The sequence below is a fragment of the Aotus nancymaae genome, unplaced genomic scaffold (assembly GCF_030222135.1).
Source record: "Aotus nancymaae isolate 86718 unplaced genomic scaffold, 86718_ANA_hifiasm-v0.15.2.pri h1tg000062l, whole genome shotgun sequence".
Taxonomy (NCBI): Eukaryota; Metazoa; Chordata; class Mammalia; order Primates; family Aotidae; genus Aotus; species Aotus nancymaae.
Genome location: NW_026988476.1, coordinates 1537374 through 1563087, shown reverse-complemented (window position 1 = coordinate 1563087; position 25714 = coordinate 1537374). Strand labels below are relative to the sequence as shown.

The 25714-nt window shown below is 40.3% G+C and overlaps 1 protein-coding gene across 1 annotated transcript; it reads left to right on the top strand.

Annotated features, from left to right (window-relative positions):
- The first annotated feature begins 12274 nt into the window (after positions 1–12274).
- Positions 12275–25451, top strand: CSTA (cystatin A). The gene is made up of 3 exons (XM_021673982.2): positions 12275–12607; positions 21027–21128; positions 24920–25451. Exons 1-3 carry the CDS (start codon positions 12542–12544, stop codon positions 25046–25048), a joined length of 297 nt encoding a protein of 98 aa, XP_021529657.2. The 5' UTR covers positions 12275–12541; the 3' UTR covers positions 25049–25451.
- Positions 25452–25714: the final 263 nt, after the last annotated feature.

The following is a 25714-nucleotide window of genomic DNA, read 5'->3' as shown; positions in this document are numbered from 1 at the left end:
TGAGTGAGAACATGCGGTGTTTGATTTTCTGTTCTTGTGTCAGTTTCCTGAGAATGATGGTTTCTAGAATCATCCATGTCCCTACAAAGGACACGAGCTCATCGTTTTTGATGGCTGCATATTAGTCCATGGTATGTATGTGCCACATTTTCCCTGTCCAGTCTATCATCGATGGGCATTTGGGTTGGTTCCAAGTCTTTGCTATTGTAAACAGTGCTGCAGTGAACATTCGTGTGCATGTGTCCTTATAATAGAACGATTTATAATCCTTTGGATATACACCCAGTAATGGGATTGCTGGGCCAAATGGAATTTCTTCCTCAAGAGTAAGCAATATTTTTTAAGTGTATGAGAAAGAACTTGGTTTTCAGGCGAAACTAGAAGGGTAGGATCCAACCAGGGAGTGTCAATAATAAGCCAGTAAGAGAGTGATGAAAGCTTTGAGGGAGTAATAGCCGTGAAAACAGCAAGGAAAGGTGAATGTGAAAGACGTTGCGCAGTCATAACTGCCAGGATGTTTGAGTAATTCCTGGCAATATTCCCCCTTGGTTTCTATGCAATGAGCTTTTACGTTGTAGATTGCTGACATCTCAGAAGTACTATGCCAAGACCTCATTTGTTTAGTCTAATGTAAGGTTTGGGTTGCTTATATGCTATTTCAGTCTTTAAAAGGCCCTCTACAAGTATGTGGTGTATCTAAATATCAACGGATACAAAAAAAGATAAGTTTTAAAGTTTAATTCTCAGGAGGCGCGGTGGCTCATACCTGTAATCCCAGCACTTTGGGATGCCGAGGTGGGTAGATCGCTTGAGGTCAGGAGTTCGAAACCTGTCTGGCCAACATGGTGAAGCTCCATCTCTACTAAAAATACAAAAAAAAAAAAATTAGCCAGGCATTGTGGTGCATGCCTGTAATCCTAGCTACTCAGGAGGCTGAGGCAGGAGAATCATTTGAACCTGGGAGGCAGAGGTTGCAGTAAGCTGAGATCACGCCACTGCACTCCAGCCTGTGCGACAGAGTGAGACTCTGTCTCAAAATAGAAAAAATAAATAAATTAACTCAGGAGGCTGAGGCAGGAGAATTGCCTGAACCCAGGAGGCGGAGGTTGCGGTGAGCCAAGATCATGCCATTGCACTCCAGCCTGGGTAACGAGTGAAACTCCGTCTCAAAATAAATAAATAAATAAATAAATAAATAAAATAATGTTTAATTCTCCCTTCCCTTCTCTCCCCCTTCCCTTCTCTCCCCCTTCCCTTCTCTCCCTCTTCCCTTCTCTCCCAGGTGGCTGTGTCAGTGCAGGGGAAAAGGGACACTAGAAAGATCCAAGTGGAAATGACATGGAAGGTAATGACACTCCCATGAAGTGGTGAAGCTGTAACCACCACCTGTCCCTGTAGATTGAAGAGCTCCACCTGCCTAGGCACAGCATCCTCAGCTAGGATTCGGGGTAGGCCATTGGGCTAGGACAAAACTTTGCAGGACTGACACATTACAGGCCCCCATGTAGCATATACTAGGTGTGCTGCAACAGGAACACAGAATCCACCTGCACCCACCTCAATATGAAAAGCATGTGTTGCCAACATCTGCTCTAGGTCTTTCCTTCCCCTGTGTTTTCTCTTTGTAAAAATGGCTTCCACCTAGCAGTGGGCAACTCTTCCGAATTTCCACCTTTTCACCTCCCTCCTGCCTCTGTAAACTTAGGACACCAAAATTGTAAGTTACTAGGCTTCTAAATTTAATGCATATGAGAATCAGATAGGGAGCTCTTTTTGAAATGCAGATTCTAGGGCCCACCTTCAAGAGATTGTAATGTAATTAATCTAGGAATGGGACTCAGGAATCTGCATTGAACAGGCATCCTAGCTGATCCTGGTATAGGTGGTTCCCAGATCAACATCACCACTAGATGCTGCTGTGGGGTCAGAGCCCCACAGCCTACCCGTCTGCATGCCCCCCGTAGAAGTTTGAGCAGCAGGGCACTGAAGAAGTGAGCACTGTTAAATTGAACCTAGCAGAATAATTAATCCATGCCAAACCCAAACTCATAAATTAAACATTTACCAAGAAGCCTTTGAGAGCATGGCTCCATGTTTATGTATGAGTCTTTGGGCTCAGTTTTCCTAGGGTGTAAACTGATACAAAGTCACGCTGGGAGAGCCTATGATCCCAGTGTTAATTTCTGGCAAGGGAGAATTTTCTCTATAAGAACAGGCACAGCAACATTGATTGCGTAGTATTACTCCACCCTGGAATTTACTATTCATCATAAAAACTGAGGCAACTCCAGTATTGCCGGTTCATCTGATGAGTATCCAGGGTGGGTAGGCCTGTACAACTTCTTTCTCCCCTAAAGGGCAGAAATGCAATTCAACTCGCAGACCAGGCTACTGAGCAAAGCTTTGAATGACCCCTGAGCACATTGTTCTGAGAAAACTCAAAAGCCACTGGGGTTGTTGAGACCACTGGTTCCTTTGTCCTGAAGAGGAGGGAGGGAAATGATTGCTGCTACACTCACTTTAAAGTGAGAAAAGCTGTGGGTAGCTCAAAATTTTTCTCTGAAATGATGTTTGATAGCTTGTTGTTCTGACAGCTCTGCAAACTATGCTCCTCACACGACAGGGGGGCAGGGCTGGGAAGGAAATGGAGTAGTCCTAGGCTGGGGCTTCTCCCTATAGACCTGTGCCCACAGACCTCAGTGAGGACAGGCATTTCTGTCTTCACGTCCAAATGTTGCATTTCTCAAGACCACCCTGGCCTGCCATGCCCCTATCCTGTGCCTATAAAAACCCCAAGATCCTAGCGGGCACACATGCAAGCAGCTGGACATCAAGAGGAACACACCAGTGGCTGAGGACACAAGCAGCTGGAAGCTGAGAGAAACACATCGGTGTAAGAGCACACCAACAGTCACCGGCAGATGCTGGAGAGGAACACACCAGCATAAAAGCACACCCACAGGCACTGGCAGACTTCAGCAGGCCAAAGACTGGTGGAGCGTGGAGTTTGGCTGGCATGGTTGGAGAAGAGCCCAGCTGCTGGGCAGCCCTGTCACAAGGGAAAACCACCTTCCCACTCCAGGCCCCTGCAGGCCTCCCCATCCACCTTGCTAAGAGCTACCTACCACTCAGTAAAAATCCTGTTTCACTCCCACCCCTCACCTTCTGTGTCCTGGCACCCAGAGGAGAGCCCTAGGGCAGCACACCCCCAGCCTTGTTGGCTTCAGCTATGTTAGTCCCATCTTCATTCTCGGTGCATCTGCATAAGCCTTACTGAAGTTAGCCAAGTCCAGGACCATAGAAGCAAATAGGGGTTAAACAGTCCCTACACATTCCAATCCCAGCCTTCCTTTCCCCGAAACATCTCCATCCCTAACTCACTGCAAACATCTCCATCCCTAACTCACTCCATCAGAACTCACATTTTGGGGCTCTCCGTATGGCCTCACTCCCTGGCTGTTACTGACAACCAGCCCCAATGGAAACCCAGAGCCATCTGTAGCCAGAATGATTTTTTTTTTTTTAATTTGCCTTGTCTTGGCTACAATTTTTGTTACTTTTTGCGGTAGAAAAGATTTTCCTGTACTTTTAGGAATTTTCTATAGCCAGAGAAGTCAAGGATAGCCAGGAAACTCCAAGTGGCTAGAATACCATGATCCCAATAATTAGTATATAGTTAGCTAAGTGATGTAAATCCATATGTACATTATACTTTTTGAGAAATAACCATCAGCTCAATTAAGGATAATTATTAAAGAAAATTTCATGTAGACACCAATCTCTAAACTATATATATATGTACATATGTATATGTATTTGAGACAGGGTCTCACTCTGTTGCCCAGGCTGCAGTGCAGTGGCATAATCATAGCTCACTGTAACCTTGAACTCTTGGGCTCAGATCATCCTTCCTCCTCAGCCTCCTGGGGAGCTGGGACTTACAGGTATGCACCACCATGACCGACTTGCTTTTTTGTGTGTTTTTTTGTAGAGACAGGGTTTCACTGAGTTGCCCAGGCTGGTCTCAAACTCCTGGCTTCAAGCGATCCTGCCACCTTGGCCCCTACAAAGTGCTGGAATTATAAGTATGAGCCCCTGCTCCCAGATAAACTGTATATTTAAAAAAGAGTTTATAATCTAGAGAACATGTAAGTAAATATAAATAGCTGGGTTTAGATACAGTTTTGTTACATTCTCAACACTTTTGTAGAATTGTGTAAACCAACATTATTTTTCAAATATTATAAAACATCCTCCTCCCTTGTGCATCACCTTCTGAACTGTCATCCTTGCCAACTTTAGGCTGTTGAAATGGATACAGGCAGGTTCCTAGAGAAGTATGGAAGTAGAATAGACTCTTGTGGTTTAACAAATCAGAACAAGTTTTTAAATCAATGAAGCACCAGCTTTACATGTAAATTGAGAGATAATCATCTAATTGATGTGATTCATAGATGCTATAAACCACCTTACTTCCCAAAGTGTATTTGCTTACATCAGGCATAAAATTTCACCATTCTATTTCTTCAACTCAAAGCACTTACTCAGTCAAAATGTAGACACCCATAAGAGTTTTTTATGTGTATCATTTTGTGAAACATTTGCAGAATCTTTTCTAATAGTTTTTTATATCTTATTTTTATTTTTTCATATCCTTGAGACTCATAAGAGTCCATTTTAAAAGATGAGATAGGAAAAGTAGAAAAGGACAGATGCACCTATGGGGATTGGGGAAAGGGTAGAAATCTGAGAGCCTGATGGTTTTGGCTTCAGCAATTCGTAAATTCATTATGCCTGGAACTTAATGCCTTTACCATCAGAAGAATTATGTACACAGATTCATCCATTAGCTAACTCCTTTTTGCCAATGGACACTGCCGAGGAAGCATCATTAAAGTCTCTCTTCCCACTGCTGTCATATCTAAGTCAGAGTCTCCTAAAGAACCCAAACAGCTGCAGACACTCTTCATCTGAGAGTTAAGCTTTGAAACAACTGATGAGATTTCCAAGCCTGCTCACCAACCCCAAAACTAACATTCAGAAGGAAGCTACATGGACAATGTCAAACATCACAGCTGGCCATCAGGACCAGATACAGCAAGTTGTGAATCATGGATTAGTCCCATTCCTTGTCAGTGTTCTTTCTAAGGCAGATTTTAAGACACAAAAGGAAGCTGTATGGGCTGTGACCAACTATACCAGTGGTGGAACAGTTGAACAGATTGTGTACCTTGTTCATTGTGGCGTAATAGAACCGTTGATGAACCTCTTAACTGCAAAAGATACCAAGATTATTCTGGTTATCCTGGATGCCATTTCAAATATCTTTCAGGCTGCTGAGAAACTAGGTGAAACAGAGAAACTTAGTATAATGATTGAAGAATGTGGAGGCTTAGACAAAATTGAAGCTCTACAAAACCATGAAAATGAGTCTGTGTATAAGGCTTCATTAAACTTAATTGAGAAGTATTTCTCTGTAGAGGAAGAGGAAGATCAAAATGTTGTGCCAGAAACTACCTCTGAAGGCTATACCTTCCAAGTTCAGGATGGGACTCCTGGGACCTTTAACTTTTAGATCATGTAGCTGAGGTATAAATTTGTTGTGTACTATGTTTGGTATTTTGTCTTCCTGTTTCTCTACGAAGAACTCTTTCTAAATGTTGTTTGTTATTGTAGCACTTTTTACACTGAAACTATACTTGAACAGTTCCAACTGTACATACTGTATGAAGCTTGTCCTCTGGCTACGTTTCTTATTTCTATGTGGAATTTCATATCTTGCAGCCTCCTGTAAATAAACATTAAAACCCACCTGTTACTTCACAAAAAAAAAAAAAAAAAAATTTGGACTCAAGAAGGGAGGAAACTTTGGAGGCAGAATATCTGGCCCCTATAGTGGTGGAGACCAATACTTTGCCAAACCACAAAACCACGGTGACTATGGAAGTTTCAGCAACAGCAGTAGCTATGACAATGGTGGAAGATTTCAATTCCTGCCAGAAAACAAAGTTTAACAGGAGAGAAGAGCCAGAGAAGTGACAGGGTGCTTACAGGTTACAGATTTTGTGAAGGTAGTCAAACATAGTGATGGCAGGGCGGAGCTGCTACAAAGAAGACATATTTCAGACAATACTCATGTACATGGGCAGAAAAGAAACTCAAGGACTATATTTGTGACTAAATGAATAACAGGTTATTTTAGTTTCTGTTCTACAGAAATTGTAAAGCATTCCAACAAAGAGTTTTAATGTGAATTTATTAATTAATCTATTTATTGTTTTACCCATGATATTGATTGCCAAATATAATAGTCTGATCATGATGCTGAATAAATGTGTCTTTTAAGAAAAAGGAGGAGAAGGAGGGAGGAGGAGGAAGAGGGGGAGGAGGAGGAAGAGGGGGAGGGGGAGGAGGAAGAGTTAGTTCCCAACTGACAGTGGTTCACCTTGAGCTTTTTCAACTTTAAGATCAGTTTATCAGGGTATTAAATGCATTTTTTACTTATGTTTTTGACTTATATGAGTTTATCAGGATATAACCTCATTTTAAGTTCAGGAACATCTGGACTTACAATGGTTTAACTTCCAATTTTTTGACTTTACAATGGTCTTATTGGGGGTATTAAATGCATATTTGACTTACGACATTTTTTACTTACTATGGGTTTATTGGGATATAACCCATCATAAATCAAGGGGCATCTGTACACAACAGGAATATTGTTCTTAAGGGCAAGGAAAGACAAATGTAACAACCATATACCATATGCTTCCACATGCCTTTGAATCTAGACTTTCTTGGAAAGATACCTGAAATTTACTGCCTGTTTCCCCTTTCTTTTGGCTTGTCAGGCCTTAGAGGGGAAAGGCACTTGATAATACTAATTGCGTATGCCTTTGTTGAAAATGAACATTTGTATAAAATAAATATTTTCAACAAAGGCATTGAAAAAATTCAGTGTGAAAGAAAGGATTGCTGTTGTTGTTTTCCAGTAAGAGTTGTTTATTTTGCCACAAGTAGCCACAATTTGTTGTTGTTTTGCAGCAAGTAGCTATCTGTAAGGAAAGATGAAAGAAACCTGAATCCCCCAGTCCCTATCTCTCACCATATACACCACAGAGAAATAAATCTGAGATGGGTCATACATTTAAATGTAAAAGCTAAAATGTAAAACCATAAAGTATCTAAGAAAAAATATAGAAAATATGTTCCTGAACCCTAAGGCAGGCAAATGTTTTTAAAACATATCAGAGACAATAACCATGAAAGAAAGAAATGAACATCATCAAAATTAGAAATTTCTGTTCATCAGAAAACACTCATTATGAAATTAAAAAGGTAAGCTACAGACTGAGAGAAAATATTAGGTAAGCTACAGACTGAGAAAAAAATATTATACATATGTAATATATAATCTGAAATATATATATAATCTGACAAAGAACTCACATCCAGAATATATAAAAAAAACCTTTTTCAATATGGAAAAGGTGAGGTGCAAAATAATTGGGTAGGGATTTTATTTTTAAAAATTCAAATGGTCAATAAACACATGAAAAGGTGCTAAAAATTATTACTCTTCAGCAAAATGCAAATTAAAACCACTGGAAGATATACTATATATCCACAAGAATGATTAAAATTAAGTAGTTAAAATTAAAAATACTGACACTATCAAGTGTTAGAGAGAATGGAGCAGCTAGAACTCCTATGAATTGCTGATAGAGTGTAAAATGATACAACCACATTAGAAAGTGCTAATTTCTAATAAAGTTCAACACTTTTCCCATATCCCAAAATTTCCACTCCTAGGTATATATCCAAGAGAAATGACTTGTTGATAGCAGATTTTATTAATAGCCAAAAACCCAGAATCAATCCAAATGCCTATCAGCAGGAGATTGAAGAAACAAACATGGCAGTTTCTTACACTGGAATGCTACACAGCAATAAAAAAGAACAAACTACTGAGAAATCTGACAACATGACAACATGGATGAATATCAAAAATTATGCAAAGCAAATGAAACAAAAGAGCACCTCCATCATGCTTCTACTTATATGAAATTTTAAAACAGGCAAATCTAGAGTGGTTGAGCACATTGTAGTGATGGGAGAGAAATTTCTGGGAAGATGGACTGTTCTACGGCTTATCATAGATATATACAACAATTGTAAAAAATTGAGGCACATATTTTATAGCTGTGCACTTAAAATTTGTGCATTTTACTATGCATAAATTACACTTCAGTTTTCAAAAAGGAAAAGATCTCACCTGGAATCCTAAAATATGTGTAACCCAAACAAGAACTAGGAACCCCCCAGCCACAAAGATGTAGGTAGAATTACCTCATCCTCCAGTTTGGAGAAGGGAAACCCTAAACCTCCCCAGGTTTGGCTGAGCTCTAAGGGTTCACTCTCTTGATTCTCTTCTTATCATTCTGTTTTCCTCCGTATTGATTTCAGGCATGAACTTAGTGTGCTCCTCCCCGACCCTCAAAAAAATAAATCTACCCATGCCAAGCTTTTAGCAAGTCCAGTCAGTTTTTTGCAGGCTTGGCGTCGCAGGAGGGGTCCCGTCATGGGTCCCTGCCAATATGGAACAGAACTCTGCTGTTCTCGAGCCAGGAAGCCAGACAGCACTGGTGGTATGGGGACTCAGTTTCCGCAAATTATGATGGCCAGTCCATGTTGAGTGTTGAGGGTATAGTAGGAAAAGTCAGGCAGTTAGTTGGTGTTTTCCTAATATACCAGTCTACACATTGCTTCCACTTTTATCTTCCGAAAGAACAAATGGCTTCCCTATAGCTCAAACTCTTCAGCAATAAACCTGACCTCCATAACCTGGCAACTAAAGTGTAAGATCTTTCACCTGTTTTTTATGACCTGTCCTCAGTCAACCGTGCCTCCTGCTTTCACTCTTCACCACAAGGATAGCCAGGAGGAATAACTACATCCTCTCCTGAGCACACACTTCAAATGGAGTCTTCACAGCTGTTTTTAAGGCACTATGTTGATGCAGTGGTAGTTAAGACTCTAATGAAAAACATTAGAGGAAGAAGTATAACAGCAAGACCAAGAGACACATAAAGAAGGCATTCGAAAAGCAGTGCTTTTTTATTCTAGCTTTTGGGGGGTGTAACTTACATAGATAAAGTCTACCCACTATTTTATTTTTTTGGTGCTGAAACAAGTCCACCCACTTTAAGTGCACAATCTGATGAAGTTTGGTAATCGTATACTGTTGTGTAGCCACTATCATAATCCACATATGGAACAATTCCATCTCCCTAAGACGTTTTATTGTGCCTCTTTACAGTCCATTCCATCCCTCTCCTCAGCCTCAAGCAACTTCTGATCTCCTTTTTGTCGCTATAATTTTGCCTCTTCTAAGTCTCATCTAAATGGAATAATATAGTCCATGGTCTTCTGTGTTTGCTTTCTTTCACTTTTTCTCACTTTGACTTGATTTTTAGGTTCACCTATGTGATTTAATATATCACTATTTTGTTTCTTTTTATTGTTGAGTAGTGTTCTATACCGTGGCTCTACCACAACTATTCTTGCGATTCGCCAGTTGATGGATATTTGGGTTTCCATCAGTTTTGAGCTATTATGAATAATGCAGCTGTAAGCATTTGTATGCCAGTCTTTGTGCAGATATACTTCATTTCTCCTGGGGAAATAGCTAGCAGAGGGAACAGTGGGTTGCATGATAAATGAATGCATCCCCACATCCACTCCTGGCAATGGGTAGAAAAGCAATCAGCTGGGGAAGTTCAGAGCCCCAGGTGTGTAATTAAAGCTGGAGATGAGTCCAAATTCTCAGTATCTTTATGGTTCAAGAGCTCTAAGCCAACAGTAAAGTAAGAACTGGGCTGGGGCTCGTGCACCTCCTAGGGCCCAGTAGGGGCAACCACTCCATGGCGAAGCCCCACAAACCAGCCCACAAAAGAGAAAACTCACATAAAAGATAACTCCTGTGGCAGATGAACGGACAGACAAGAAATATGAAACAAATGAGGATTTCTAGCTCCATAAACACAACCTACATAATTCATACCAAAAAAATCCAAAAAGCAATCTTAAAGGTACCTTTAAAATAAATGTGTATTTAATCAACTGTATGATTAACTTAAGTAAACAATGAACACAGGGATAGGAATTGTTGTGCTTTTCTCTTTTGCACTTCCTTGTATGCGATTCTTCCCCTGTCAACCAGAGGCATCCATACTACCCTTGATAAGAACTACAATTATTATAGGAGGAATACAAAAGACAAAAGCAATATTTGCTTTGGGGAAGTTTTTACTTTTAAAATAAATTATTGAGAATCAGTAGGAAAGAGCTGAGAGTACAGAGCATAGACCCTAGAAAGAGAACAGTAGACTTGCTGTTGACCGTATCCCCTACGACTGGGGAGATTCAATAAGGATAGCCTGACTAGGATGTAAGTGAAGAACTAACAATGGGCGGCAGGCTTGAAAAAAGTCAGGGGCCTGAATATGAAAGGACTTGACTTGGGGAGGTCACATGAAGATGAATAGAGCCAGTGGCCTATGAAAACTGAGCCAAAGTCTTCAGACTACCTGTGGCCTCTTAAAGGAGCACCTGGTCAGTCATATTCACTGTTCTTCTTAAACCACAGGGTAAAGGCATTCAATGGAGAGATACCTATGTAACGCCCCTCAGTTTAGCCTGTAAGGCACTCATCCAGCTCCAAGAATTTGCCAAGCACCTGCCAAACATCATTATGAAGAAACAAGCGGCTGGGCGCAGTGGCTCACACCTGTAATCCTGCACTTTGGGAGGACAAGGGGGGTGGATCACCTGAGGTCAGGAGCTTGAGACCAGCTTGGGCAACATGGCGAAACCCCGTGTCTACTAAAAAATATATAAAAATTAGCTGGGCGTGGTGGCAGGTGCCTGTAATCCCAGCTACCTGGGAAGCTGAGGCAGGAGAATTGCTTGAACCTGGGAGGCGGAGGTTGCAGTGAGCCAAGATGGCACCACTACACTACACCCTGGGTAACAGAGCAAGACTCTGTCTCAAAAAAAATAAAAGAAACAAGTCTCTGTATCATGATATAGAATAATCTCTAAAATATATTGTTAGGAATAAAACAAATAGTATAATCATTTATGTAGAATAGCATTTGTATAAAAGAAAACCTATATACATGTATATGTATGTATGTGTGTGTAGCCAATTATTTTTATATTTGTATGTGTAAAGAATATATCTGAAGAATACACAAGAAGCTGGTCCCAACAGTTGTCTCTGGAGAGGAGAAGGGTGTCTGAGGAATTAAGTGAATGAGTAATTCCTTATATTGTAAAGCCTGATTCCTTCCAAACATTCTTATCATGTGCATGTATTATACATTCCCAAAGTTGAATAAAATTAGATACATAAATATTCACACAACATGGCAATTTTGCTTCTAGATAAGTTGCCTGCAGAAGCCCTCATATACAAAAGGGGGAAAAAATGCAACGTTGTTTATAAGAATGAAACACCAGAAACAACCAAAATCGTCATCAATAGGGAAATGAGTGTGTAAAATATGAGCTAGCGTAGAGCAATTAGATAGGTACAATAAATAGCTAGGTCTAGCACAGAATCGCATATCACAGTTAAAGGAAATGAACTGGATTGATTTATCTGTGGATCGATCTATCTGTGTATCAACACGAAAAGGCTCAAAAACATGTTGAATAGAAAAAAGACCATAAATAGAATATGTTTAGCATACAATTTAAGGGAAATGTTAAAGACACAACAAGTAAAAGTATTAAAATGGCCTGGAAGGATATCAACTCACAGTGCAATTTGCCCTCTGGAGAGCAAGGTCGCGTGGGGTGCAGGGCTTCCTCCATAACTGAAATATTTTATTTCTTAAAAATAACTACCAAAATAAAAGACAGCAAATAAATATGGCAAAAAGGTTCAAAGTTTTAACTCTGAGTGACAGGAATATAGACGTTTGTTATTTTATTCTTTGTGTTTTTCTGTATGTTAAACATTTCTAGATATTTAAGTAAGAGTAAAGAACACACATCCAGCCAATGTCTTCCAGATAGATCCTTTTGCTTTCTTTCTAAAGTCAAGTAAATTCTAAACTACTCTTGACATTATTAGTAAGTATTGCTTTAAAAAAATTGTGTTAGAAGTTTTAAAACATTTGGAAATTCTGGTTGTGGCTTCAGATTTAATAGTTCAGATGATGCAACAGGATGGAACCATTGTCAAAGAGAAAGCAGGGACGTTTGATCTTGTTAGGACATGACTCTTGTACTTGCCCATTTGTTCATCCATCAATCCCTCTTTCTTCCAAATTCCATATAGCAAATTCTGTCCAGGAAGCAAAAAGACTTGCTTGGAGGCATATTCATTTTCCCCACGCCTCTTTGCTCTTTGTAGCAAATAAAGCATTTTTTAGGCGGAGCTAGTGAATGCCTCTTTTAAAACACGAGTCTCCGTGCTTTCCTTTTCACTTTGGTTCCAACATTCTGCCCAGCAAAGAAGCAGTCAGTCAAAATGATACCAGGAGGCTTATCTGAGGCCAAACCCGCCACTCCAGAAGTCCAGGAGATTGTTGATAAGGTGAGTTGATGCCATTCAGGAAAAAGTCTGAGCCGAAATCTTGATTCATAGGTTGTCACTGTGGAAAGGATGCGGTTGAACATGAAAACCAGAACTTCAGGATGTGTATAGCTTTGTTCAGGTTTCTTTACAACTAAGATAAAATAAGAGCTTTTCAGATGAAACCTCGAATAATCCCCAAACTGTGAGTGTGGCCTTGGGCAAATCACATTTCTTATCTGAGCTTCATTTTCTCCATTTGTAAAAGAATAATTTATATTGTATCATCTTTAAGGCTCTTACAAGATATGATTCTAGGATTACTAATTCAGTTTCTGATGAAACTTTTCTAATCTCACCAAGTGAAGCCAACGTGTCATTGAAGACTGAGGTTGTTAATAATTTGATGAAATAGACTTGGAACGCACTGCAGGGAATTTTTTTAAAAAATAGATTGAATGAAGAATAACATTATAAAGGCAATCTACTTACAAACTTCATACACATTTGCTTAAATAGACACTGTTTTAGTCTTTTCATAGTTAAAGGATGATTAAACAAATGGAGAAGTGACAGTCTCTAGTGACTCCAAAATGTCACAGGCCGCCAAATTATACAAGGAAAAATAGAACTCAATGTTGTTAGCAGATTGATACATTTTTCTTTTCTTCTGTTTTGTTTTGTTTTGTTTGTAAGAGACAGGGTCTCACTCTGTCATCCAGGCTAGAGTGCAATGGTGTGATCACAGCTCACTGTAACCTCAACTTCTCGAGCTCAAGCAATCCTCTCCACTCAGCCTCATGAGTAGCTGGGATTACAGACACATGCCACTACACTTGGCTGATTTTGCGGGTTAGTTTTGTTTTGTTTTTAGAGATGGAGTTTTATTTTGTTGCCTAGACTGGTCTTGAATTCCTGGGCTCAAGCCATCTGCTCACCTAGGCTTCCCAAAATATTGTGATTACAGGTATGAGCCACCACACCCAGCCCTGATATATTTTTCTAAGTGCTGTTTGATTAGATGTCATCTATATAGAAAACATTTATTTGCATATTTTGTGAAAGAAAAACATGTACAAATTACTATTTTAGCTTTTTAGTTTGTTGCCGTATTTTCTTGTGTCGGAAAAAAGGACATTTTCAGGATAATTGGCAAAATTCTAACAAGGTTTAGAGACTACTTAATAGTTTTATTCTTGTTTTTTCTCTCTGAAATATCATTCTATGACAGCTTGGCAAACAAGATCAGCTTTTTGTGTGATTATAAGAGTTGGGCTCCTGTATGTTCGGGAAACTAGAAAGCTCTCTAAGGGGCCAGACGCCTAGAATCCCATCACTCATTCTTAGGGACTAATTATTTCTCTTTCAAGGGTTTTTTTTTTCTTTTAATGAATAAATATCCTGAAGATTTTTTTTCTGGGAGAAGACGATATTAAGTCGGTAATTCCTTCATGTGAATCCCCCTATCAGATCAATGTTCTCAAACTTGAAGGTGCACATGAATCACTTGCAGGTCTTGATAAACCTGATTCAGGGGGCCTGGGTAGGTCTGAGATTCTGCATTTCTACCAGGCTCCCAATTGCTGCTGTTGCTGCTGCTCTCCATGACCTCACTTACCTGCAGGACCGGAGATATATGGCATCCTACAAGGCCAGTGGGAGATGGGGCTTTAAAAGTCAGGTTGCCAAAAATAAACCTGTCTATTTCATTTGAAAAATGAAGGTAACACCTTTTGCCCCATCAATTTTAGAGCTGAAAGGACTAAATGAGATAATGTGCATAAAATGGACTTGAAAATGAAACAGAAATGTGCATAGGTGAGGCAACACAATTGTTTACTTCAAATTTGTGGCTAAAATCATCTCTGACCCTAAAAAAGTCCCCCTGAGACTCTCTAAGAATCAGAGTTGTAGGAAGATACGGAAAAATACATTTGAAATAGAGAAAGTACAGAAATTTTTAATGATTTTTAAAAGGCTATCACTTGATTAGCAAGAACTATTAACTGTTAAAATAAGAAGCTACCAGAAGGACTTGCATTGTTAATAACACCTATCTGTATGACTTGTTCTTAGTTACTGAAGTGCCTAAAAAAAAAAAAAAAGAAAAAACCTATCTGTGAGTCTCATCTTAAATTATAAAATTAATTTGAAAGTGTGTGTAGATGGGGGGCTGCTTCCCTTGAACTCCAACTTCATCAGAGAGGTGGAATGAGAGATAAGTATTAACAACAGCTACCTCACCCCAGAAAGGGGCTTTGCAGTTTTAAAAGCTTGACCTGACCTCCATTCAAAGTCTCATTTGATCTTCATAGTTCCTGGGACAGACAGGGAAGGCATTATGTCTATCTTATAGATAATGAAACCGAGTTTCAAAGAGATTAAGAGTCACCTAGTTAAGAAGTTAGCTCACCCTTAACAGAGTCTCACTCTGTCACCCAGGCTGGAGTGCACCCAGGCTGGAGTGCAGTGGCACAATCTCGGCTCAGTGCAATCTCTGCCTCCTGGGTTCAAGCGGTCTTCCTGCCTCAGCCTCCCGAGTAGCTGGGACTACAGGCATGTACCACCATGCTTGGCTAATTTTTTTGCATTTTTAGTAGAGATGGGTTTCACTGTGTTAGCCAGGTTGGTCTCCATCTCCTGACCTCATGATCCGCCCGCCTCGGCCTCCCAAAGTGCTGGGATTACAGGCGTGATCCACTGCGCCCTGCCAGAGTACTTTTTTATAATCAAAGGTTTTAGACCAGAAAAGATGTTAGAAATTGCTGGTGAAGCCGCCTTCCCTTCAGGTGAATAACTGCTGTGTGGCAGTTCAGCTCCTGGGGTGTTAAAGCCCCAGTTATCGATTATCTGCCCTCTCTTGCAGGAGTGAGCCTTAGGGCACAATTCCCAGGTCAGTGTTAGAAGGTAGAGGAAGAGTTGGAAAACTCTTTATAGTTTAAGAAGCACTTTCACATCAATTACATCATTTATGCCCCGATAAACAGCCCCAAGAGGTAGGTATTATTATAACCACTTTATAGGTGAGCAACTTGAGTCCATTCCTTCTCCAAAATTACAGAGGTAGGTCCCCATGCAGGGATAGGGAAAATGGGTAGGTGCTGGTAATTCAAGGTCAATCTCCACTACCTGTCACTTACTTGCTAGCTTTATTCCTTTGATTTTTTAAATGTATTTCTTTTTTAAAAAATCATCTGTTAAAGTGCAAGTATTCTTAGAGGAGCTGAAGTTTATCAGCTTTCTCAGAGAGCTTCTTAGTGGAAGGCCAACTGAAGAACCCCATTACAAGCAGAGAAAGAAGGAAGGAAAAGATCATCACACAGAAAAGGAAAGAGTATCAAAGACAAATGATAACTGCACGACCAAAGAATTTGATACCACAGTGAAAGAGGGATATTGGATGAGGGCAGAAAAAAAGAAAGGCAAACAGAGGGGACAGCGATTGAGAAAACTTGAATGTTTTTGAAGGCTTCGCATTCTGAAGATAACAGAGACTGAACATGTCATTGTGGCATTATGTACTAAAGTACACTCGGAAGAAAACCTTTTTCCAAGATTCTCTGTATTAGCTGAGGTCATTGCTATACTCATCTTTCCTATGGGGGAGACAAGTTGTCAGGGTGGAAAACAACTGTGGTCTTTTCATTTAGAAAACATTGATTAGGTAGAACTGTGTGAATTGCCATGGGGGTAGCGAGGACATGAAATAGTGCCTGCCCCTGTGGAAATTTATAAAGTAGAATGGAGCTAAGAGGGACACAAGAAGAAAGACAGAGCCATACGCAGCCCCATTCATGAAAAGCCACAATCTCTATCATGAAGAACCAAATAAATGAAAGGCCCAATAGCAAAAGCGTCCGGATCATCATTGCTGATCCATTGTCTTATATAATATGTTAATAAGCATTTGATGGAATTCTGAGCATGTTTATGAGAAGGAAAGAAATGTTATTTAATTATTTTTAGAAGGGCTACTATACATGCAATGTGCATGCACACAACACACACACACATATGCTCCCCTTAGTCATAAACCTGATTGCTGAATACCATTCCTGATCAACATACAGAACATGATTTTTGTTGGTCAGGACACCACACAAACACCTCATCTGCATACCATCCTGGGTACACCCTGGAACTTAGCATGCCATCCACAAATTTGCGTTCCCCTCTCTGACCACAGCCTCCTCATTAGTCACCTCTCCCACTGTCCCACACCCAAAGAACCTGCAATTCAGCCACACCAGAATCCTCCAGGCACCTACCTTGCCATCTTCATGAGAACACGCCCAGGCCCACTCAGTCTCTCATCCAGCCTGGACCCCAGGACCAGAGGATAGCTTCAAATACCCCTCCACTAATGACGATTTCCTTGACCCTGGGAGCTCTTGGCATTCTAATTCTCAGTTAAAGATCACGCCGACTGCCGTCGCATATCCATCCAGGATAAAATAACTTTGCCAAAGCGAGGTGGCACAGAAAACTCACCCATTACAAACCTATTAATGCTGAGGACTGCCAGAACATCTTTTCAGTCACATTTGTGGGTCTTTTTCTAGAAACCCCACAAATGTGAATCTCTCTTCAGTTGCTCAATCTCTCCCATCCCCATGGTCCCTCCAGCAGGATGTCTCAGTTCCTACTTTTCTTAGTGCCAACATTTTTGGCACCAGAGACCAGCTTCGTGGAAGGCAATTTTTCCACAGATAGGGTGGAGGGGATGGTTTTGTTATGAAACTGTTCCACCTCAGATCATCAGGCATGATATTCTCATAAGGAGCATGCAACCTCGATCCCTTGCACGCACAGTTCACAATCGTGTTCGAGCTCCTATGAGAATCTGATGCTGCTGCTGATCTAATAGGAGGCAGAGCCCAGGCCTTAATGCTCACTGGCTCACTGCTCCCCTTCTACTGGGCAGCCCGATTCCTAACAGGCCAGGGATGGGTGCTGGTCTGCAGCCCAGGGATTGAGGACCCCTGTCAGGGGATTGCAGTCTTCTGGTAAGAAAATGCCCCAGTTGATCCTATCTCTTGCTGGATCTCATTCCTCCCTAGACTCTGTTCTCCTCTCTTCAGCCAGCCCTTTCTCTCTTAGCCAGGTGACTTCATTTCTTGCATCCTCAGTGCCTAGTCCCATACTTTCTTCTTCCTTCAAAACATACTCAGACAACAAATGTCCACAAGTCACATCTTACAAATACACACACACACACACACACACACACACACACACACACACACTCCCCTTAGTCATAAACCTGATTGCTGAATACCATTCCTGGCCAACACACAGAACACGATTTTTGTCTGTCAGGACACCACACAAACGCCTCATTTGCATATCATCCTGGGTACACCCTGGAACTTAGCATGTCATAGTAGACTCTCGCATCTCAGGCCCAGCTGAGAGTGGGAATGAAGTACTGTACAGAAAGCTGATGGGTTCAGTGAAAGTTTACAAATTGAATTTGGGACTCTGTCTCCCTTCTCATGCTTGGTTCAGGAATGCTGGTATTTAAGCCCATACCCCTCTGTGGTAGACAGAATGATGGCCCTCCAAAGATGTCCATGTCCTAATCCCTGGAACCTGTGACTAGGTTCCTTTACACAGCAAAAAAGACTTTGTAGGTATGATTAAGTTAAGGATCTGGAGATGGAGACGTTATCCTGGATTATCCAGGTAAGCCCATGCAATCACAGGGTCTTTATGAGAATTATATCCAGATACTGCACTCTAGTTAGTATTTTTTTTCCCACAGAGGTATAAGTCAGCAATTCTAAAAGTATTGTATTTATATGCTAGAACTGAACAAATAGGCAAATACATTGCAAGTAATAAGAACCAGGCTTCTTCCTCAGTGTTTGAGAAAGGAGTTACAAAAAGGAAAGGGGAAAGACTAAATGAGGTATTTGATTTTTTTTTTTTTTTTTTTTTGAGACCAAGTTTCACTCTTGTTGCCCAGGCTGGAGTACAATGGCGCGATCTCGGCTCACTGCAACCTCTGCCTCCCAGGTTCAAGCAATTCTCCTGCCTCAGCCTCCTGAGTAGCTGGGATTGCAGGCATGAGCCACCATGCACAGCTAATTTTGTATTTTTCATACAGACGGGGTTTCATCATGTTGGTCAGGCTGTTCTCAAACTCCTGACCTCAGATGATCCACCCACCTTGGCCTCCCAAAGTGCTGGATTACAGGCATGAGCCACTGCACCCAGCATCGTGTTTGATTCTAATCAAAGGAATACACACACACACACACACACCCCTACATACAAATATAATGTGTATATATAATGACACACATATAAATGCGTGTATATATGCACACACATACGAGTAGATAAAGATGTATGCATACGTGTGTGAGTACACAGACATATTATTTTGCAGCCCTTTCTACTGAGTGGGCCTAGAAACAATGACATCTAGTAACAAGAGACACAGTACCCAAATCTTGGGTCTTAAATACCATTCTCCAACAAAAGGAGCAGGGGCTCCTTGAAGAAATAGTTGATTCCAGTGAGGAGGCAAGGATAATTCAATATAAACCTGGAACATCTGATTCTACTTCTGTAGAGTCAGAAAGTTAGGAAGGGTTTATAAAATGTGGAGGAATATTGAAAGGACACAGGCATCAGGTGAAGGAGCTCCCAATGGCCAAATCTAGGACATTTGAATAACAAAATAAAGAGTAATGAATTGTAATTCACAGAGTAAAAGAATTATCCATGAGTCATATTAATATAAAATAAGGCAGGGTGAGGTGGCTCACTCCTGTAATCCCAGGACTTTGGGAGGCTGAGGCAGGCAGATCACGAGGTCAAAAGTTCGAGAGCAGCCTGACCAACATGGTGAAACCCCATCTCTACTAAAAATACAAAAATTGGCTAGGCAAGGTGGTGCGCGCCTGTAATCCCAGCTATTCAGGAGGCTAAGGTAGGAGACTCGCTTGAACCCAGGAAATGGAGGTTGCAATGAGCCAAGATTGCACCACTGCACTCCAGCCTGGGCAACAGAGGGAGACTTCCTCTCAAAAAAATTAATAGACTGGGCGCGGTGGCTCATGCCTGTAACCCCAGCACTTTGGGAGGCTGAGGTGAGCAGATCACCTGAGATTGGGAGTTCAAGACCACACCAGTCTGGAGAACATGGAGAAAACCCATCTCTACTAAAAATACAAAATTAGCCAGGTATGGTGGCGCATGCCTGTAATCCTAGATACTCAGGAGGTTGGGGCAGGAGAATAGCTTGAAACTGGGAGGCGGAGGTTGTGGTGCGCTGAGATCACCCATTGCACTCCAGCTTGGGCAACAAGAGCAAAACTCCATCTCAAAAAATTAATCAATTAATTTAATTAAATAAGTAATTGACTACATAAAGAGGAAAGAGGGAATAGTTCTTCCTTACAGTAAAATTCCAAATAATAAATATACAAGAAATTATTTTTTAAATTACCATTTGGCCAGCACCACAATTAATCATTGTCGTAGGCAGGAGCCATCAATGGATGCTAAAATTCATGAATGAAAGTATGACAAGAAACAGGACTGCTGCATAGTCTGAATGTCTCCTCACAAGACACTTAATAATTACAAAGGGGAACAAAATAGTAACTTTACAGTGGAGAAACCTGGCAGACATCCTAAGTGACCAAAATTAACATCTCCAGTAATGAAACGTAGCTCCTGATAGGATGCACTAAAGCACAACATCACTTTTGTGTATTGTTACAAAAATGTGTAATACTAACATAAGAGGAGATCACACAAACCTAAATTGAGGGACATTCTACCAATTAACAGGCCAGTATTCTTCAAAAATGTTAAGGTCATGAACAACAAAGGAATGAACCCAGATTGTAGGAGAAATGACAAGTAAATGCAATGTAGGATCCTAAATGAGATCTTGGAGCAGAAAAAGGGACATTTTCAGGATAATTGGTAAGATTCTAACAAGGTTTAGAGACTACTTAATAGTATTATGCCATGTTAATTTCCTGATTTTGGTGATTATACTGTTATACAAAATGGCAAAATTAGGGGAACTGTAAATGATGTAAGAGAACTCATTATAATAATTTTACAACTTTTAAGTCTGAAATTATTTTAAAATAATGTTTTAATCAGGTAGTAATTATTGCTCTCCTGATTTTTGTTAATCAAAAATATATATAACTCTTAGAGTTTTAGCTGTCAAAATGTTCCTATATTGCATTACCACACTGAGTTGATGTAAATTCAGCCTAAAGCAACACAATTTGACATTTTAACCTATGTAATTGTATTAAAATGGGTATTTTCTATTGAAATAATAAAAATAGTTCATAGATCTCATTACCATCTTTGAAGACATTTAGGAGGATGAGGTTTCCAGATGTATAAATTGCGTAAATGGTGTCTAATATAGCTTTGATTATTTGTTTCCTCTTTACTTTAGGTTAAACCACAGCTTGAAGAAAAAACAAATGAGAAGTACGAAGAATTGCAAGCTGTGGAGTATAAAACTCAAGTCGTTGCTGGAACAAATTACTACATTAAGGTTAGAGTTCAGCACCTACTTTAGCACAAAAGATGTATTTCTCATTTTATGTAAAATGTTCCCTGATTTCCGTACCATATAATTCCTTCCTTACGGTTGTCCTAAATTAAGATGCCCAGCATGATGGTAGACTTCAAATGGTAGACTCTCAAATTTGGTAGATGATGTGATACCATTTTCTTTCTTGTGAATTCAGAAAGCTTTATTACATTGATTCTTGATTTCTGGAACTTGTATAGAAAAAGATTTCATAACAGTTCAGGGCATGCTGGATGTGTGGCTGTGCTGATTCTTAGATAAGGAGGGAGGATCATGCCTCATCTGCCTGAAGGTATGGGGCTGGACCAGATGGTATCTTGAAGCTGATTCCACCTCAAAGCTGTATGATTCTACATGTCTAAATTAAACAGATTACAGTAATGACTCAAACCATTAGCTGTGAAAATAATGTAAACCATCTTTGCCCTTTAAATAAGCATTTTGATTAATACAATGTAAATACTATTTTTGTAAAACAAATTAGTAGATTTAACTTGTGGCACTTTAGGTATAGTTTAAAGCAGTGGAGTATTTAAAATAGTTTAAAAATTAATTTTATAGCTCTGTCAAAAAATTACATGACGCACTGATCCAGTTCTAATTGAAGTTATCAAGAGGAAACCAATTTAAGTCAACCATGAATATTTGAGAGGCATTTTTGTCCTTATGTATTAAGATGATAATTCCAATTTTAAAGATAAAAACAAATATTCAAGGGTATTTACTTAATCTTAGCTATTTACTTAGCTATTTGGCCAGGGCACAGTGTGGCTTATTTCTCTTTAACGAACAATTCAATTAAAATATAAAAATTTTAAAAGATGATCTCAGCAAAAAAATTAATTAAGTAGAGCTAGTCAGCTCAGCATAAGAAAGTTTCATTACTGAGTTATGTACATGGATCAGCCCTGTTCTGCCAAATATGAGCTCCTAGTAAAGACCAGGTCCTGGGGAGACACAGGTGAAAGAGCCCCTGCTGTATCCTCAGAAAACAATGGCACCATTTCCTCCATTCTCAATCTGCTTTCTCCATGGCTGGAAAAAAGTTTTCCAGTTAAAAATGATTATGAGCCAAGATAGGAAACATTCTATCAACATTAGGATATTTATTTTAATAAATTATGGTTAATTCAAATGCATACATTTCACATATTACCAGCTCACACATTTCTTCAACAGTTTATCAGATAACTATCTTGAAAATTTCTTCCCTTGACCACCCTTTTGTCCTCTCTTAATCAGTCTCCTCTCTCTCTCTCTCTTTCTCTCTCTCATCTTTTCTTCCTGCTGCTATCAAATTTTCCCTACTGGATCTCAGCCACGGATCCCAGTTCCCTCTTACTTCCTGGCAGTCTGGCTGTTGATCCTTTTGCTCTGAGCCACTTGAGATTTAAGGTCTTGCCAGTGACATGACCTTCTCTATGGATCTCCAGTACCTATCAAGAGGCATGTGGTAGAATGGAAGGGCCACAGGCTTAGGTGTCAGAGTTTCCAGGGATCAAACCCTTGTTCAATTTGTTCTATGGGTCAAAATCTGTGTGATGGAAGCTCCTCCTCCTCTCTGAGCCTTCATTCCCTTACCTGCACAATGAGGGTAATAACCTACTTTGCAGGGTATTATGAGGAATAAATAAGCTGGGAATTTACTGAGCACTTACAATTCTCCATGCACTATTCTAAGAGCAGGGCATGTATTATCTCATTTAATCTTCACAACAAATCTATGAGATAAATACAATCACTTCTCTTGGGTTACTGATGATAAAATTGAGCTCCCAGGTGGTGAAGAAACTAACGAAGTTCACACAACTGTAAGAGCAGAGTCAGGATTTGCACCCAGATGGACTGAGCTTAACTACTGGCTGCATTGTCTCTAATATAAAGTACAAAATAAGAACTTTTAAATGGTTACACTGGACTGGTGTGGTGGCTGACATCTGTAATACCAGCACTTTGTAAAGCCAAGGTGAGAGGACACCTTGAAGCCTGGAGTTTGAGATCAGCCTGGGGAACATAGCAAGACCCTGTCTCTACAAAAAAAAATGTTTAATTACCAAGGCATGGTGATGCACACCAGCAGTCCTAGCTGCTTGGGAAGCTGAGGTAGGAGGATCACTTGGACCGAGGAGTTTCAGCCTACAGTGAGCTGTGATCACACCACTGCACTACAGTCTGGGCAACAGAGCGAGGCCTCATTCCCCCATCAATAACCCCCCAAAAGATTACATTGTAGAGTGAAAAGAATGTAGATGTTAGAGCCTAACAGATCTGGGTTTGAATATTGGCTGTGCCACTTATTAGCTGAGAGATTATGGCAAATCACTAAATCAGTCTTTATTCTGCTTCCACATCTATAAAATTTTCATTCTTTCACCTTTCTTCAGGCCTATAATACTAACTTAATATAATCATATATATATAATGCTCATCATAGTGTCTGGCTCACAGTAAACATTTGATATATGGCATTTGTTAAAATTAGGATTGGAAGTGACATCAGAAGCACAATAAATATTTTTATAAGACAGAATATTTATTGTCTCAAGCAAGAATCAAAGTAAAAATTCTTACCATAATTTTCTAGGTCTCAGATTCACGTCCAAACTACTGCTTCTGCTTCAACCTTCATATCAATGACTTCCTAGCAAAACCCCTTGGCTTTTTTTTTTCTTTGAGACCAAGTTTCACTCTTGTCACTCAGGCTGGAGTGCAGTGGTACAATCTCAGCTCGCAACCTCCACCTCCCAGATTCAAGTGATTCTCCTGCTTTTTAGCCTCCCAAGTAGCTGGGATTACAGGTGTGTGCCACCACACCCAGCTAATTTTGTATTTTTAGTAGAAACCGGGTTTCACCATGTTGGCCAGGTTTGTCACAAACTCCTGACCTCATGTGATTCACCTGCCTCGGCTTTCCAAAGTGCTGGAATTACAGGCATGAGCCACAATGCCAGGCCAACCCCTTCACTTTGGAAGGGAGGGTGTCTGACCCCTGGGCTCTGCTCAATCCTATCAGTGGGCATTTATAAAGTAGGTTCTGATATGGGTATGGGAACCCTGCATCCCAAATTTTCTAGGGCAATTCTGATTTTCTTATCCCTTATCAGATTATATGGCAAACAAAGTGTCCCAAGTTGGGAGTCAGAAAACAGCATCACCAAAAACATAGGCTGTCACTTGTTTTCTTGTTCTATGCATCTTTGAAAATAAAATGCTGTCCTCTGTGCCCAGATTATACTAAAATAAAAATTAAATTAAAAATTAATAAACCTAGGACCTATGCCTCTTGCCATGCCATTAGTCTACTTTTTTTTTTTTTTTGAGACAGACTCTCACTCTGTCACCCAGGCTGGAGTGCAGTGGTGAGATCTCAGCCTCTGGAGTAGCTGGTATTACAGGCACACACCACCATGCACCCACCTAATTTTGTATTTTTAGTAGAGGCGGGGTTTCACAATGCTGGTCAGGCTGGTCTCAAACTGCTGACCTTGTGATCTGCCTGCCTTGGCCTCCCAAAGTTCTGGTGTTACAATCATGAGTCACCACGCCTGGCCTAGTCCATTTTTTCTCTCCTAAAATAAGGTGGTGGATTTATGAAAACAAAGAATCTAAGAATGGTGGGCTAGGCCTAGCAATGCTGTTCCCCAGCAGCTTTTTGGACGGAAGTCTTTACAGACCTGTGGATCTCTCACTTGACATAGACCTATTTGAACGAATCTCCTTTTTGCTTTCTCTTTTTTTTTAATACTTTTCAGGTACGGGCAGGTGATAACCGTTATATGCACTTGAAAGTATTCGAAAGTCTTCCCGGACAAAATGAGGATTTGGTGCTTTCTGGATACCAGACTGACAAAAGCAAGGACGACGAGCTGACCGGCTTTTAGCAGCCTGTTCCCAAAGTGCTCTGATTCTTTCTACTGGCTACCGAGTCATGATCCTTGCTGATAAATGTAACCATCAATAAAGATGCATTCTTTTCAAAAAAAAAAAAAATTCTTCAATTATTTCTCATTTATTGTATTAAGTAAAAATTATCATTTCTTTCTCAAAATCCATGTTACTGCTTTAGAGTATAAATTCCATGTAAATTGATGTCATTGGAAATCTTATAAAAACTAGTCAAGCCTAATGCAACCGGCTAAAGGATAGCACCACCCTTACCTCTACCATAGGCAGGCTGGATCGTGGACTATCAGTTCACCAGCCTCCTTGTTCCTTGTGGTTGCTGAGAACCCAACATTCCATCTCTACCCTCATACTTCAAAATTAAATCAAGCGTTTTACAAAGTATGTGTGTATGTATATGTGTGTGTGTGTGTGTGTGTGTGTGTGTATATACTTTTTTTTTTTTAAGATGAAGTCTTGTTCTGTCACCCCGGCTGGAGTGTGATGACGTGATCTCAGCTCATTCCAACCTCCACCTCCCAGGTTCTAGCGATTCTCCTGCCTCAGCCTCCTGAGTAGCTGGGACTACAGGTGCCTGCCATCATGCCCTGCTAATTTTTGTATTTTTAGTAGAGACAAGGGTTCGCCATGTTGGCCAGGCTGGT

Bases quoted from the DNA above. Each gene is read 5' to 3' on its own strand.
- CSTA (XM_021673982.2), top strand. From the start codon at position 12,542: ATGATACCAGGAGGCTTATCTGAGGCCAAACCCGCCACTCCAGAAGTC. The intron at 12,608-21,026 runs GTGAGTTGATGC...TCTTTACTTTAG, and splicing joins TCCAGGAGATTGTTGATAAG to GTTAAACCACAGCTTGAAGA. The intron at 21,129-24,919 runs GTTAGAGTTCAG...AATACTTTTCAG, and splicing joins GAACAAATTACTACATTAAG to GTACGGGCAGGTGATAACCG.